This window comes from Mesocricetus auratus, unplaced genomic scaffold, assembly GCF_017639785.1.
Source record: "Mesocricetus auratus isolate SY011 unplaced genomic scaffold, BCM_Maur_2.0 Super-Scaffold_15014, whole genome shotgun sequence".
Taxonomy (NCBI): Eukaryota; Metazoa; Chordata; class Mammalia; order Rodentia; family Cricetidae; genus Mesocricetus; species Mesocricetus auratus.
The window spans coordinates 3,123,157-3,138,075 of record NW_024429186.1 but is presented as its reverse complement, the minus strand read 5'-3'; the positions used below and the strand labels follow the sequence as shown (position 1 = coordinate 3,138,075).

General features: G+C 48.6%; 1 protein-coding gene and 1 long non-coding RNA gene across 5 annotated transcripts in view; one reads left to right on the top strand and one right to left on the bottom strand.

Moving 5' to 3' along the window:
• Positions 1–2,374: 2,374 nt before the first annotated feature.
• On the bottom strand, positions 2,375–4,564 carry LOC121139201. Its single transcript, XR_005876057.1, has 3 exons — positions 3,537–4,564; positions 2,804–2,985; positions 2,375–2,557 (listed from the first exon to the last, which is right to left on the bottom strand). It is a non-coding gene; the product is annotated as an uncharacterized LOC121139201 (long non-coding RNA).
• Positions 4,565–4,954: 390 nt separating this feature from the next.
• Positions 4,955–14,919, top strand: part of Ncapg2 (non-SMC condensin II complex subunit G2) — a 58,248-nt gene continuing 48,283 nt past the window's right edge. For 2 of the 4 annotated variants that reach the window (XM_040742320.1, XM_040742319.1), the window contains exons 1-5: positions 5,657–5,779; positions 6,572–6,691; positions 11,872–12,060; positions 12,706–12,820; positions 14,029–14,183. In XM_040742320.1, coding sequence (XP_040598254.1) covers positions 6,614–6,691; positions 11,872–12,060; positions 12,706–12,820; positions 14,029–14,183 — 537 coding nt within the window. In that variant the 5' untranslated portion in view covers positions 5,657–5,779; positions 6,572–6,613. Of the gene's footprint in view, positions 5,053–5,413; positions 5,564–5,656; positions 5,780–6,571; positions 6,692–11,871; positions 12,061–12,705; positions 12,821–14,028; positions 14,184–14,919 lie in introns of those variants that run through there. The other 2 variants (XM_005084459.4, XM_021235543.2) reach the window with 2 other exon arrangements.

Genomic DNA, 14,919 nt, shown 5'->3' with positions numbered 1-14,919 from the left:
GGGACTTGGAAACTGATTACCAGAGCATCCTGCTTCTGAACTGTTTGGAGGAAGACATTTAAATAAGAAATACAAGAGCTTCTCCCAGCCCAGACTTGTGAGGCTGTGGTATGCGGGATATTTCATTGCTAGCAAGGGCTAGCAGGGCGCCTTTGGAGATGCTGTCAGCATCTGTCAAATGTTTCCTATTGGATCAGTCTGAGTGCTGTGGATGCAGAGAAATCCAGCAATGTAAACATTTGTTCCTCCTAGACACAAAGGTTCTGACAGCTGAAGTACAATGAGATAAACCAGTCTCCGATGAACTGGTTCATTCATACAAGCCGTTCCAGAAACTTGGTTGTGCTGACGGTTGTCCTCAGTACTGAATGTCAGATACTGAAAGATAGCAGAGGAAAGACAGGCTTCGTTGTGGAAGTGAGGCATGAGGGGGACAGTGTTTGATGTTAGGTGCACCGGGCTAGATAGGTCTGTCCCATAAAAGAGTTAAGAGAGAAGTTAATTCAGGAGAGACCCAAGACAGGTGGTTTTGTGGCTTTGCTTGGGTTCTGTAGTGTAATGCTTGTGAGCTAGGAAAGGCTGTGGTGGCTTTGAATGGTTTATACTGGCATGTATACTGTTTGTTTTTCAAGACAAGATTTCTCTGTGTACCAATCCTGGCTGTCCTGTCTTGAACTCACTGAGATCCACCTGCCTCTGCCTCCCAATCGCTGGGATTAAAGGCGTTTGCCACCACCGCCTGGCTTGTAAATAAGGTTTTAAAGCTGCTGAAGCACTTAGGAAGGAATGAAAAACCAATGGTCACTTTTTCAAAAGATAAGGGTCTCAAGTATCTGGCAGAGAACTAACTATAAAGCTGACCTCCAGCTTCTGGTTCTCCTGCTGGGATTATAGGCGTGTCCCATCACTTCCAACCTGTCTGATACTATGGGTTGCCCCCAGGGCTTCATTGATTCTAGGCAAACACTCTACCAACTGAGTTGCAACTCTGGCACCCCCCCCCGCAGGTCTCTTATAAGCAGATTTCACAAAAGTTGTGTCAAGCCAGAGTTCCCATGGGAGATAATGATGAACATCCAAACAGATTGTTTGTGAGCGTCAGGAAGACTTTAAACCCGGACTAACAGTTCCCTGATGGCATAAATGATAAGAGCCGTGCAGGCAAAATGGATTAAAGTTGTCCTGCTGGTAGGAAATTGTTTTCCCCACACAGACTACACAATGTGCATTTCCTGCAAGACAATACACCGGTGATGAAGATTGCTCACCCAGTCCCCTCCAGAAGCCCGTGGCTGCCACACCATAAAGAGATTCGGAGAGTGGTGGGCGGGCTCACCCCTACCTCATCACTTTGTCCCTTCGAGTTCAGTTCTAGAAAGGATACAGGGGGTGCGGGGTGGGTTACAACTTGGGAGAGGGAAGAATGGGACTTTTTACATTTCTTAGGTCACATCTGAACCTCGACACTCAGCTGAGAAGTGTGTGGCCACATCTAGGAGACTCGGTCTTCCTCTCTTTGGTCCCTTTTCCGAGGGCTTCCCACAGTCCAGCCCTTCCATCAGGAGGGATTCCCAGGGCATGCTCTATCCCGCAGGCCAGCAAGGGAACTGCAGGGTGTGTTGAGCCCAGCTGAAGGGCCTGCCTGAAGCTTTCAGTTCCCCTTTTTCTTTAATTCCTGTACTCGGAAGATCTGTTTTTCTGTATCAAATTTACTCTCAGAATAGTGTAGCACGAAGCCACCAAAGGGAAAGAAGTGTTTCTCTGTGACCACTTCCTGATTAGCCACAAATTGTGAGCCTTTCTCAGAATCAATGACTCATCGTGGGCAGGGTCCAGTTCAGCTCTGGATTCTCATAGAGGGCAGGAACCCTTCAGAGCAACCACACACTGGCCAGAATGGCTTTGAAGAACTCACTTTGATTAGGACTCTATTAACCCCTAGCTAATAAGAGTTTATTGTTTTAATTCATGTCCTAGACACAATTACGATGAAATTGCAAATTTTATATACCTCTCTCTCTAAAAAGCTGATTTTTGAAGAAGATAAGTCCTCCATATGTATCCAAGGCTGGCTTGGAACTAGCCACCATCCTGCCTCAGCTTCCTGAGTGCTGGGGTTACAGGCTTAAGCTACCACACGCGCTTCCAAATTTTGTATGGTAGAAAATACTTCTGGGTGTATTCTTCAAGGAACTGATAGCATTGGTGTTCTCTGGAGAGGACTGCTGTGAGCCCTGGGAGTCCAAGTGCAGATCTGTTGTAAGGCTCACACCATTTGAATCTGAGTTAGGTAACTGTCTAACCTATGCAATTAAAAATAAACAAATCTCCAGGCTGTGCACTTCACATCGATCCATTATTAAAGATATCGCCATTGTTGTTAGTCATTTTTTAAAAACTATTTCAGTCTGTTTTATAATTATTTGCTACGAGGTCCAATTTTAACTCTGCCCTTCCCCATCAGCCGCGTTGTGAGGTTTTAAGAATGGAGGCGACTTCAAACATTCCTTCAGAAGACTGGTCTACAACCTGGAGTGTGTTGGGCCTTGAGTTGTGGCTGTGGGGGAGAGAACGACACAGTGTCTGTCTTCTAAAATCGTGTGTGTGTGTGTGTGTGTGTGTGTGTGTGTGTGTGTGTGTGTGGCAGGGGGCTGGGGGGAGGGCAAAATATCTCATAGGTGGAAGAGTACAAGTTGGGTATTATGCATGGCTTCTCTTGGAAGCAATGGCTTGAGCTTAGTCTTGGCGGTAGGTTATGCAGGGGGAGAGGCACCCTCCCAGTGAGTGGGTGCAGGGTACACACGTGAATGGTCACACTCAGTTTCGTGCTGCCTTTCTCCCGGCCATGCTCTCAATTCTTCACAGATGTAGAGGTATGGTCCTTGTAAATGTAACAGGGTCCCCGAACTTCGCAGGTCCCAACTGACTCCATGATGGAGCACCATTCAGGCTGTAAAACTCAGCACTTAACACCACCTGCCAAAACTAAGACAAAGACCCAACCCATTGAAGTCCATAGCTCTGGGAAAGTTCTCCAAATGTACTAACCCTGCTTTTCGGCTTCTGTGGTTCCGCTTCTGGCTAACTGTTCTTGTTAACTGATGTTTGCCAACCCTGAGGGAGGTCTGGGGATGTACCGGGATTCTGAACACCCGGTATAGTCACTGGCCGGCCAAGGAAGACTTTTCCATTGGCTTAAATCCACGCCCAGTAGAAAGGATGATTGCTCTGATGTATCTCACTTAACTCTTTGAGAAAAAGATCTTCATCTCAGGCAGGCTTTGCACCTCAGTAGCCAATACTAGCCTCACTTTTCAGTTCCTCCTGCTTCCCTCCCTGGAGTATTGGGATTGCAGCTGCACTCCCATCTGCCTACCCAGTGCTAATCCTCGAACCGAGGGCCTTGTACAAGGTAGGACAGCACCCCTGTCACCCAGCTACATCAAGAGGCCTGCTCTTTTTTTTTTTTTTTTTTTGCTTTGTTATGTTTAATACATGGCAAACCAAGGAAGCACAGAACTCACTGCTAAACTCACCATCCATGTCTTAGCAGGAAGCGTACCGGTCAGGATCTGAAATTGAGTGAAAGAGGGGAGAAAGGCGGTGGAAACTGGGATTCCGTTCCGAGGGGCCTCAGACCTCAGTGGGAACGCGCAGGTTGCTCTGGACAGTGCATGGCAAACCTCAATGCGGGAGTCCAGCCTCAGGCCGATGGTCCAAACTTCTGTAGGCGAAACACTGTGAGAGTGTTTCAAGGGGCTGTAGGAACCCAGGAATTGTGAAGAGGGAGGTGGCCAGAAATTAAGGAAGCAGGTGAGAGGTTACAGATGATGGCTTGCTGTGGGTGGGTCGACCCCAAACACCTCAGATTTCCTAAGTAACCGGTTCCTCTCCCCACCGTCAGTTTATACCGTTCGGACTATACTTTGGTTAGATCAAGTTAACCACAACTCATTTTGACCTCCTCGGTCAACAGGCATCTGGTCCTATTGGGTAGGCAAGCTGTCTCCGGGTAACACCCAAGTTCTTTAAGCTCAACCCAGGCAATAGAAACTCACTCAGGACATTTTGAGCAAGAAAACCGGTGCAGGGGATATTTCTGAAAGGCTTTTCCAGAAACTGGTCTTACAGAGACTTCATTCGGGGGAGGAGAGCTGGATCTGCAAGGGGGATTGGCTGAGGGAGAGTGTGCCCTGCAGGCTGGCAGAGGGAGTCAAGGAGAGGCATGAGGGTTGGGGATGGGGGTGTCAGCTCTGGTTTCCAGGTGTAGGAGACCACAGAGGAAAGGGCACGGATACACCTCGGACCAATCTTTTTCCAGGCTGTCGAGTGCTGCCCAGTCCGGGCCCGGGGCCCGAGCACCACCTGCAGTCGAATCCTGGCAAAGGGCAGGCTGGGGCTCCCACGGGCCTCAGTGGGCTCCTCCCCATGCCCTCATCCGTTTTAGGCGGTTAAGAAAGACGGGTGACTTTGTACAAAACACGAATTATTTCTTCCCCCGCTTCTGGAGCCGCTCCCTCGGGGGTGCTTAGCCATCCCACCCTCTTCTGCCTCCCTCGGTCTAAACCACGCCCCAGACTCTCCCTCCCTCCCCCGCCTCTTCGGCTTCTCTCCCCTCCTCCTTCGTCCTCCTCCTCCCTGTCCTCCTCCTCCTTCCAGCCTTCTCTCCCCGCCCTCCTCTCCTGAGGCTCGATCCCTCGTCTCCCCTTCGGCTCCGCCCGCCGATCGTTCGCCCGCGGAAGGCGGGCGGGGAGGAAGACCACGGCCTGGCTTTGGCGCGCGCGGGAGCGCCGCTGGCGGGCTGGGAGGCTCGCCCAGGAGGCGGGGCTTGGCCGGCGAGACGGGGAGGGGCGACGGGGGGGCGAGGGGGCGGAGCCTGGTCGCAGGGATGACGTTGGGGGCGTGTCCCGGCGCGCGCCAGTTCTCGTGAGAGCGGCGACTGGTGACGGCGGCCGGAGGGCGGGCGGGTGCGTCCTGGGCGGCGCGCGGGTGTGTTTGAATCTGGCGGGAGCGCGGGAAGCGATGGGACCCCGGTGAGGACGGCGCGGCGCGGTGAGTCTGCGTGGGCGGCCGGTAGCACCCCGGCGGCTGCGGCTGCGGGGGGATACACGCAGCCAGTCCCGGGTGGCCCTTGCCGGTAGCCGTCGCCGTCCGTCGCGGACGGGGGAAGTAGCTGCCGCGGGGAGGGAGGGCAGAGCAGGGACCCGGGGCTCGCCAGGGAGGACCTGAGCCTCGAACCCCGGGCTGACGAGGAACGGGGAGCCTCCCCGGGAAGAGGGCCTGGGGGACGACGGCGGGAGAGCGCCCAGAAAGACAGGACTCGAGGGTGGCTAGGGAGGACCTGGGCTCACCCGGGGGAAGGACCTCGGCCTCGGTCAACACCGGGACCGTCTCGGTGCTGCTCGCTCACTAGGGACGATGCCGCACTTCCCCTTGGGGTGACCACCGGGAGGACCCCGAGCCGACACACCCGGGACTGATCGAGGGAGGATCTCTCGGCGCTGAAGTAAGAAAAGAGTAGCGGTTTGGCAAGCCTGGCATCCGTAGACGTCGCTGGTCTTGGGTGAGTTGCCAGAGAGGCGTGCGTATGCTCGAGTCAGCGAGTCAGCGAGGGGCAGTCGCCGGAATTAGAAAAAAAAAAGTGTCCGGTACTGGTCCGCCGCCTTTCCCGCTCCATTTTGTTCATCAGAAAAGAAAAGAGGGGAGGAAAAAGGAAAAAAAAAGTTATGGTTTGCAACTCACCCGTTTTAGTTGCGGAACCCGTGTGGCCGTGCTTAAGGTGTGCCAATGTGAGGAGTTGTCAAGCTGGCGCTGTTTTCTACCACCTTTATTCAGTTTAAAGCGGGAGCCCGTGTTTATTGGCGATTCTCCGTGATTACTCTGCCAGTAAATTTTGCGCATTCCCTGAATTTGTAAAGCCATAGGAGGTTTATTATTATTGTTATTTAAGTAAGATGAGCATTGGTCCTCTTGCAAATATATGTGCTGTCGCCCTTGCTGTGTTTTGAGCAGGCCTCCTTGGCACCCTAAAGGTAAAATAGGGTTTCCTGGGAGATCTCATGCGGGAGGGAGACTGAGCAAGTTCCCCCGAGCCCTCGTTATCCTGTCGGAGTGGAGAGGACTCATGCTGAAGCCAGGTGCAAATTGCCCTGTGTAACAAGCTCCCTGGTGACCTGGCTGTTGTTGTGGTTTTCATCCCTCTCTTACTTGAAAAACAAGGGAGGATATGATGGGTGGGGTCTTCGAAGACTTGTCTGAAGCATTCAGCCTGAACCTGTTGCATAAGTCAGTCCTTCCCAGTCCAGCCTTTAAAAGAGAAAGTAAGATTCCCGGGACAGTTGGAATTTCTTGTTCCTTAGCTGGTAGCTTCTTTCACAATTGTAATCACCATAGATAATCTGTTTGTGACATCGTCAGTGAATTATTTTTTTCAGATTATTATAATGTTATGTTGTTAGAGACAGACTTCTATAGTGGCATAAAACTCTCTCACTCTCAATTGAATGTTCATATCAAATCATACGGGAGAGTTTGCACATTTAAGTTCTGGTCTGATTGTATTTCCCACCAGGGTCGTGACACGGACTCCCTTAGAACACTTTTTTCATCTGTCATGGAAAAGCGGGAGACATTTGTCCAAGCGGTTTCTAAGGACCTGGTTGAAGAGTTTCTGCAGTTTGTTCAACTTGATGTAAGTTGTGTGTTTTACCTTTTACCTACCGTCATTTTGACTCTGGGTATAAATAATATTCTAAAAATCACGTGCACAAGTGAAGTACAGTTCTCTCAGTGAGTTCTTGGGGGGGCGCGAATGCTGATTTTTAAAAAGATAAGTAAATTGTTTAGAATTAGGTGGGCCCACTTTGGGGCTGAGGTAAAAATAGAAGATAAACAGGAGTTAACCAAAGCTTATTGAACTGAGTGGGTGGGGGAAGCACTGGAGGGGGCAGGTTGTGTTTTACCTGGAAGAGGGTGTGCAGGGCTCTTGTACAGCGATAGGTGCAAGGGGGAAAAACCAGCGAAGATGGGAGACTGTGTTACTTTCCTGTTGCTATGACCAAAAGCAGCAGATAAAAGAGCGCACTATTGGCGTATGGTTCCAGAGGGATAAGAGTCTCATGATGTGGAGTGTGCTGGCCAGCAGGAGCCGAAAAAGCAGAGAGCTCACATCCTCAGCTGCAGGCTTGCGCCTTGCAAACTAGCAGTGGGGTCAGAATATATAACCTCAAAGCCTGACCCCGTGGTGCGTTTCCTCCATCAAGGCTGTGTCACTTAAACCTCCCAGAAGAGTACCACCAGCTGGGAACCAAATGTTCAAATACCCAAACCCATGGGGGACACTTCCTCATGCAAATGACTGCGGAGACCCTCGTTGCTCTTTTAGGAAGTCCAAAGGTAGGCAGAGAGCAGCCAGCACGCAGACAGGAGAGGAGACAGAGTGGAGGGGAAACCAGGGCAGAAGACAGTAGGAAGAGGGGAAGAAAGCGTTGGCTTGGCGATGCTCATCCGCCTGCAGGTGCAGAGCAGGTTGAGGGACCGTGGCGCAGTAGCACTGCCTAACATTGGCGCTGGATTTGCGGTGGAAGTTGGAAGCCCTCAACTGCAGAGGTTAGCGACACAGTTTGGCTGGATGTAGTGGTGAGCTAATGGCCTAGGTGTGGGGGAAAAGACAGTCGACCTTCTGTAGGGCGTGTCCAGGCTGTCTGACGGTCAGAGAAGCCTGGTTGCCATTAGCTGTGTAGGCGGGAACCTCTGTTCTTGGAGGCTGGGTGGTGGTTGGTGTAGGGGCAGTGAGGGGACCAGAGTGCAGCCGTGCTCTCTTGCTGTGATAGCTAGGCCCTTCATTCCAGAAGCCCCAAGTCAACCTGCCTGGCCTATCTTGATTAAGATGGTGCATTGAAAATCAAAAGGCGCAGAGTTAGAGAAGAACCTATTAATAGATTTTTTTTTTGGTGGTTCGAGACAGGGTTTCTCTGTGGCTTTGGAGGCTGTCCTGGAACTAGCTCTTATAATAGATCAGGCTGGTCTCTAACTCACAGAGATACACCTGCCTCTGCCTCCCGAGTGCTGGGACTAAAGGTGTGTGCGCCACCACTGGCCCGGCTTATACCTAATAATAGATTTACGGCTGGCAACATTAATGAAACTTTTTCTTCATAAGACAGATGATCTTACAAAATGGCATAGGCTCACAGGTCATACCATCGTAGTGGTGTTTTTAGGAGCAAAATAATTATTTATGCTTGTGTAAATGCCTGCCTCAGTAGAAGTGTGTCTGGTTTGTGTTAGAAGTGTGATTCATGCATAATTGATGCCTAGAAGGTTGTTGCGAGTCACTCGCCGCCGTTTAACTAAAATGACAGTGATCTGAGTTGATGATGAAGTTAGTTAATGGTATTAAAAGGCAAACAGAGAGCCCGGGAGATGAGTCAGTTTATAAAGTGCTTGCTATATAAGCATGAGAACCTTGAGTTTGTATCCTAGCACCCTCGTAAAAGGCTAGGTCCCACGTGGCATGCCTATTATCTTGACTGGAGCTCTGGTTCAATGAGAGACCCCAATATCCAGAGTCACCTTCCAGTCTTCACAAAAGTGCACAGATGTGTACACACACACACACACACACACACACACGAAGGCGGATGTAGTAACTCAGGGTCATGCCAGTGGCCTGTTGAGGATGCGTGTTTCTGAAGTCCCTCCATTCCAGCGGCCTGCTAATGTTGAGTCTCTGTGGTGTTGCTTGGCAGCTAGCAGATATCTTGGTGAAGTGTTTGCTAGTCTTTGTTAGTTTAGCATTAGTAAGCTTTGTTTACCCTTAATAACTTAATGTAACTTGTAAAACAAAAAGGCTTGTGTGGCTGTAGGATTGTGCCTTGCTTGGTTTCATCAGATTGAGTGTTACGAAATGCCATTTTCTTTTTTGTTTTTTTGGTTTTTCAAGACAGGGTTTCTCTGTATTGTTTTGGAGGCTGTCCTGGAATTCGCTCTGTAGACCAGGCTGGCCTCGAACTCACAGATCTGCCTGCGTCTGCCTCCCGAGTGCTGGGATTAAAGGCATGCGCCACCAACGCCCGGCTCAGAATGCCATTTTTTGTCATGTCAGTTTCAGTAGTTTAACCCGACGGGAGCTAAGGAAGAGATGTGCTCCAGTGGGAGGCCTGGGTGGGTCTCGCCATCTGAGCAATCGCTGTCTCCTAACACATGCGTTACTAACAGCCACTACCTTGCAGTGTTGGTGACAAAAACCAAAATGTTGGTACATGCCAGCCATTATAGCACTCAGAAGGCCCGTGAATTAAGGCTTTGATGGGCTGTGCAGTGGTTTGAGGGTCAGCCTGGGCCACAGAGAAAGACGGTCTCAACCCACAGAGATCACAGGGGAGACACTAAATACTACTAAACTACTTTGCCCATGACACATTAAGGATAGGACTCTTAATAGGACAAGGCAGCACACTTTAAATCACTGAGAAGCACAATGCTGTGGAAGTGTGACGCCCTCCCCCGAGAACGACGGGGAGTTCATAGTTGGACGGTGCCTGCCATGCTGGTGTGGGGAGGGAAAAGAGCAAGAGAGCAGAGCAGAGAAGAAAAAGACAAACTAGGCTCAGACACGTGGAGCATTTGTACCAGTGTGGGGAGTGGGGGAGGGGGAGCTGTGCTCCACAGAACATTGTTGAGAGAGTGTCTTTGTTTCAGAAAAATGCACCCCAATATTTGGGGATAGAGTCACCTGTCTGTAACTGTTTCGAATTGTTCTAAAACAAAGAGTGATTCAAGATAAGGAATGCAGCATTTGGCAAGCATTAAGTACACTTGGGTTCTTGTATATGGTTGTGCTTGTGTGTATGTGGAGGCCACACGGTGCTGTCAGGTGTAAGTCTGCAGGTGCCTTCCATCTTTTGTTTGAGACAGGCTGCCTCGTTAGCCTGGAACTGTGCCATGTGAGCGCTTGTAGCTAGCCCACGAGCGTCCTGGGACCTTCTTACCTCTTGTCACTCACCTCAGAAATCAGGAAGTACAGTCAGGCCGCCATGCCCAGCTTTTAGATGACTTCATGGGATCTAAAGTTGGGTCTTTATGGGCATTCAGCCAACGAGCTGTCTCCCCAGCCCCGCACTTTGTTGAAACTTTAGTTTTAAAGATTTATTTATTATTTATTACATATACAGTGTTCTGTCTGCACACCACAAGAGGGCACCAGATCTCATTACAGATGGTTGTGAGCCACCATGTGGTTGCTGGGAACTGAACTCAGGACCCCTGGAAGAGCATCCAGTGCTCTTAACCTCTAGCCATCTCTCCGGTTCCCTTCTTGAAACTTTTATTTAAACTTGCAGTTCATTACGGCGTTTTTCATATTGATGTTTAATTTTTCTCTCTTCCTCTCTGTCCCCCCATGCGTTTCCACTCTCAGTATCTTCCTCTCTGCTAGACATCACGTGAGCATTTTCATGGTGCTCTCTCAGTCCAGCACCACGCTCTGCCCTTTGACGCCCACTTATACGAGAAAGAACAGTCAATTCGTGATGCGTTTGGGCCACCTTCGTCAATGCTGTGCTCTCATACCTGTCAGTTTCCCTTCAAACTTCATCTTGTCTGTAATAACATTCCATTGTGTATGACTGCATTAAGGTCCTCGAGACATGACACTTTAGCCATTATTTTCATATTTATGTATCAACAGTTGTCACAATAATGTCCCTTATAACCATACTTTCCCTGCTCCAGGATCCAGCTCTGTGTCAGACTCTGCCTGTAGCTGTCACATCCCTTACGTGTTCTGTAATCCAGGATTCTAGGCAGTATCTCTGCAGTTTGCACTGATGGTTTGAAGGTGTTGGTGACTGTTTTTTATTCTTTTTTTCCCTGTTAGTCAATCCAGTCAGATCTAGTGTCTCCTCTTTGACAGGAGCTGCTTAGTAGTGTCGGCCTCTAGGGACAGTCCTGCTACATGGGGGTCATTGGGCCAGTGGGTGGGTGAGTACATGGGTGTTTATAGCAGTAGCTTCCTGTTTTCTCTTTGTACCCATGGGCAATCTGAGGAAGCCCATGACTGTAGATGACCTGTTTCTCAGCACACTTCTGTTTGCTTTAGTATCCAGGGATACCTCTTACCAGAGTCTGTTACTACAGTGGCCATAAAATGGTCATTTGTGAGCTCTGTATTTCTTCAGTATTTATTCATTGGTGCTCCGTAGCATGCCCGTGGTGTTAACGAATGATTTGTTATTTATTAACTTGTCATAGAGCCTCGTTGATGCTAACTTTATTCTTAGGCTATATAATTGTTAATGTACTTGTACTTGGATTGTCCCAGGGCGGCTGCTGCCCAGGCCTTTACTGGGTTTTGTACCTTCGTACCACCTTTCTGACAAGGCCTGTTCTTACTGCGTCAGAGAGATGCTGGCCCAAGTGAGAAAAGCGGCTAGCACGCTGGCGGTGCTCAGGCAGAGACGGCGGTCGAGGCAGACGTGGATGGCCTGTGGTGGCACAAAGAACCGGAGGAAGGAAATCTGAGCCTTTGGTTACTGCTGCTCCGGTTGCCATTGTTTGCCTCCGCATACTTCTGCACCTGATGACAGGCCTGGGGTGGGGTGCGGACATTGTAATTGGCTTTGGGGATGTTTAAGTGGGCGAAATTGTAAACTTCGAAGATCAGATTCTAAGGAAGGGGAGTTGGAGGGGAGATTTGATGATTTCTGTTTGGCAATTCTGTTCTTTTTTTCCCGTTAGGAAAGGATTTGAAAACTAACCAAGTGCTTAGACACATAACTAAGTTAGTACTAAGACTTTTCCATTAATACCAGTATGAAAAGAATACAACTAATTGTCCCTATTTTGTGTTTTTTAAAATTTATTTTGCAGAAAGATTCTTCAGATCCTTTCAGCCTAGGAGAGTTACTAGATGAACTATCCAGGAAACAGAAAGAAGAGTTATGGCAGAGGCTGAAGGACTTACTGACGGAGACGTTGTTAGAAAGCCCCGTGGATGGGTGGCACCCAGCGGAAGACCAGGGTGAAGATGGGATGGAGTCAGAGCCCAGTCCAAAGATGGTACTTGTCTTTCAGAGACAAGAAAGCTCCTCCTTACTGTGTTAAGAAAAGATGGATATCTGAACGATTGAACTTACTCTTTGAAAGAGTCTCCTTAGTAGTCCTGGCCAGCCTGGAACTCGCATGCATGTCTTGCTGGCCTTGACCCCAGAGGTCACCTGCTTCAGCCTCCTCAGGGCTGGCACTAAAGGCATGTGTATGTTCATCATGCCTGGCTTGAACAATTGAGCTTTTTTTTTTTTTTTTTTTTTTTTTTTTTGGTTTTACGAGACAGGGTTTCTCTATTGTTTTGGAGGCTGTCGGTTCAGCCTGTCCTCGAACTCACAGAGATTCGCCTGCCTCTGCCTCCCGAGTGCTGGGATTAAAGGCGTGCGCCACCACTGCCTGGCACAATTGAGCTTTTAGATGTGCCATGTGCCAGTTGTAATTTTACCTGCTGACCAGCTCTGCTATCGCTGTTCTGCAGTACTCAATGCTATGATTCTTTTGGGACATTCGACTTATATTCAATTTTAATCTGCTTTTTGCAACAAGCTAGAGGTGGCTTCATTTTAGAGATTTAGTAGCTATTTGATTTAGTTTTTTTAAAGTTGAGGGCCAAGTTCCTTATTTTATGGCACTTACGTTTTAATGTTTTGTTTATAGAAAAAGAGCATAGAAATCATACATGCAATTACGTCTGTAATTCTTGCTTCTGTATCTGTAATAAATGAACATGAGAACTACGGGGCCCTTCTGGAGTGTGCTGTCATATTAAATGGTAAGTGGCATGTTCCGTGGCAGACACCAACACAACACCTTTCAAGAAGAAATCTTCATGAGCAGTGTGACAGTCTGAAACAAAACTTAAAGGCATGTCTTTGCGCTCAAGTTCTCTTCTGTCAGGGCCGCCTGAGGAATTAACTCTGCTGACGGGGTTCTGAGTCGCTGACTACCGTTAACTTGAAGGTTCTGCAGGACAGTGCCTGGGCTCAGGACTGTTGATAGCAAGTGCTGTTGAAGGGGATTTCTCAGTTCCTGCTGTTGCCACAGAGCCCAGGAATCTGCCACTCAATTTTTTTTTCCTTAGAGGATGACCAACCGTGATCTCCGGAGTCATCATTGATTCTTGCAGTTAGTTTTTGTTTACTTTTAACTGCCTGTAAAGCTGTATTGTTAAACACGTACACTAGTCTGACTTAATGAAAAGCCTGTTCATAAAATGTTTACACATAGTTATTTTATGAACATTAACAATTTTGTTTTAAGGATTTCAAAGAACTATCTTTTGAGTACTTTGTTCTCTTGGGTATCGTTTCCTGGGACAAATTTTCTTATCACATTCTTAGTCTTAGCATTACTTGGGTATTCTTACATTCTTAGGGTGCTGCTTTAGTCTGATTTCCTGACGTTGGCGTGTTTTTTTCCCTTTTTAATGTTTTATATTTTATTTTAGCCCCTCCCCCCAGACAGGGTTTCTCTATGCAACAACCCTGGCTGTCCTGGAACTCACTCTGTAGACCAGGCTGGGCCCAAACTCACAGAGATCCACCTGCCTCTGCCTTCTAAGTGCTGGCATTAAAGGTATGTGCCACCACTGCCTGGTGGCTTGTTGTACTTTTTGTTTTTTGTTTTTTGTTTTGGTTTTTCGAGACAGGGTTTCTCTGTGGTTTTGGAGGCTGTCCTGGAACTAGCTTTTGTAGACCAGGCTGGTCCCAAACTCACAGATATCTGCCTGTCTCTGCCTCCTGAGTGCTGGGACTAAAGGCATGTGCCACCATGCCCGGCTGTTTTTTTTTTAAATAACACTTATAAATATTTTTTAAAAACTAAGTATTATTGGAATTCCCTAAATGATGTTTATTTGGCAACTTAAACTAATATTTGTGTAGCAAGGCCCTGGGCCAGGTCATAATACTCTGTACTATTGAGTCTGAACCAGTCATGATTCGCTTAGTGAGAGAAGAAAACCTTGGTGCTGCGTTTCAGGTATTTTATATGCACTGCCCGAATCCGAACAAAAGCTCCAGAACTCTATCCAGGATCTGTGTGTGAAATGGTGGGAAAAGGGGCTGCCTGCCAAGGAGGACATGGGGAAGACGGCGTTTGTCATGCTGCTGAGGAGGAGCCTGGAGACCAAAACGGTGTGTTTGTTTGCTTCTGTCCATCAGGAAATGCCGAGGGTCGCATTAGCTAGGAGCGGGTGGATCTGCAGCTTCCCACATCAGGGGCCTTTCTTCTTACAAAGAGGCGTGGAGGTCAGGAGAGGGTGCGCAACCCATGGTGAGATTCAAAGTTAGGCTTTTCCTCCCGTGTCCTCCCCTCAGGATGTGGCTGCCGTCCTCTGCCACCCCACCTCTGCGTCCTGACGGCAGGGGTGCAGGAGGGGCTGAGCTGTGCAGTGGTGCTCCTGCCTTGCTGGGTGGAGGGTGGGAGGAGATGGCTGTGGTCCTCTGACAGCAGACATGTCTTAGAGCAGGACTGAGCCCGTGGTCATCAGTGTCCTGGACGAAAGGTAGGCATTAGGAGTTAGGGTTGTTATGGGAAATGTTTCACGTCACTGCGAAGGCCCAGGTGCGGCTGGGCCAAAGAAGAACAATGTCGAAGTTTGTGGCCAGCCTGGGCTAGGTGAGGCCCTATGGAAAAGAAAACAAAAATGTAAAAAATCCAAAAACCAAAGCCCAGAGTGTTCTGTAAAACTGCACATAGCATTTGCATATCTTACTTTTTTTTTCAGTTGTCACTGTCACTATGTCCTACTTTTTTATGATCCTACAGTGTTCGTTATTTATTATATAAAGTACGTACTTAGCTTGAAATGTGACTTTGCTGTTCACAAAAGAAAAGAAAGACACTGAAGGGAGCACCCTGTTCTTTTCT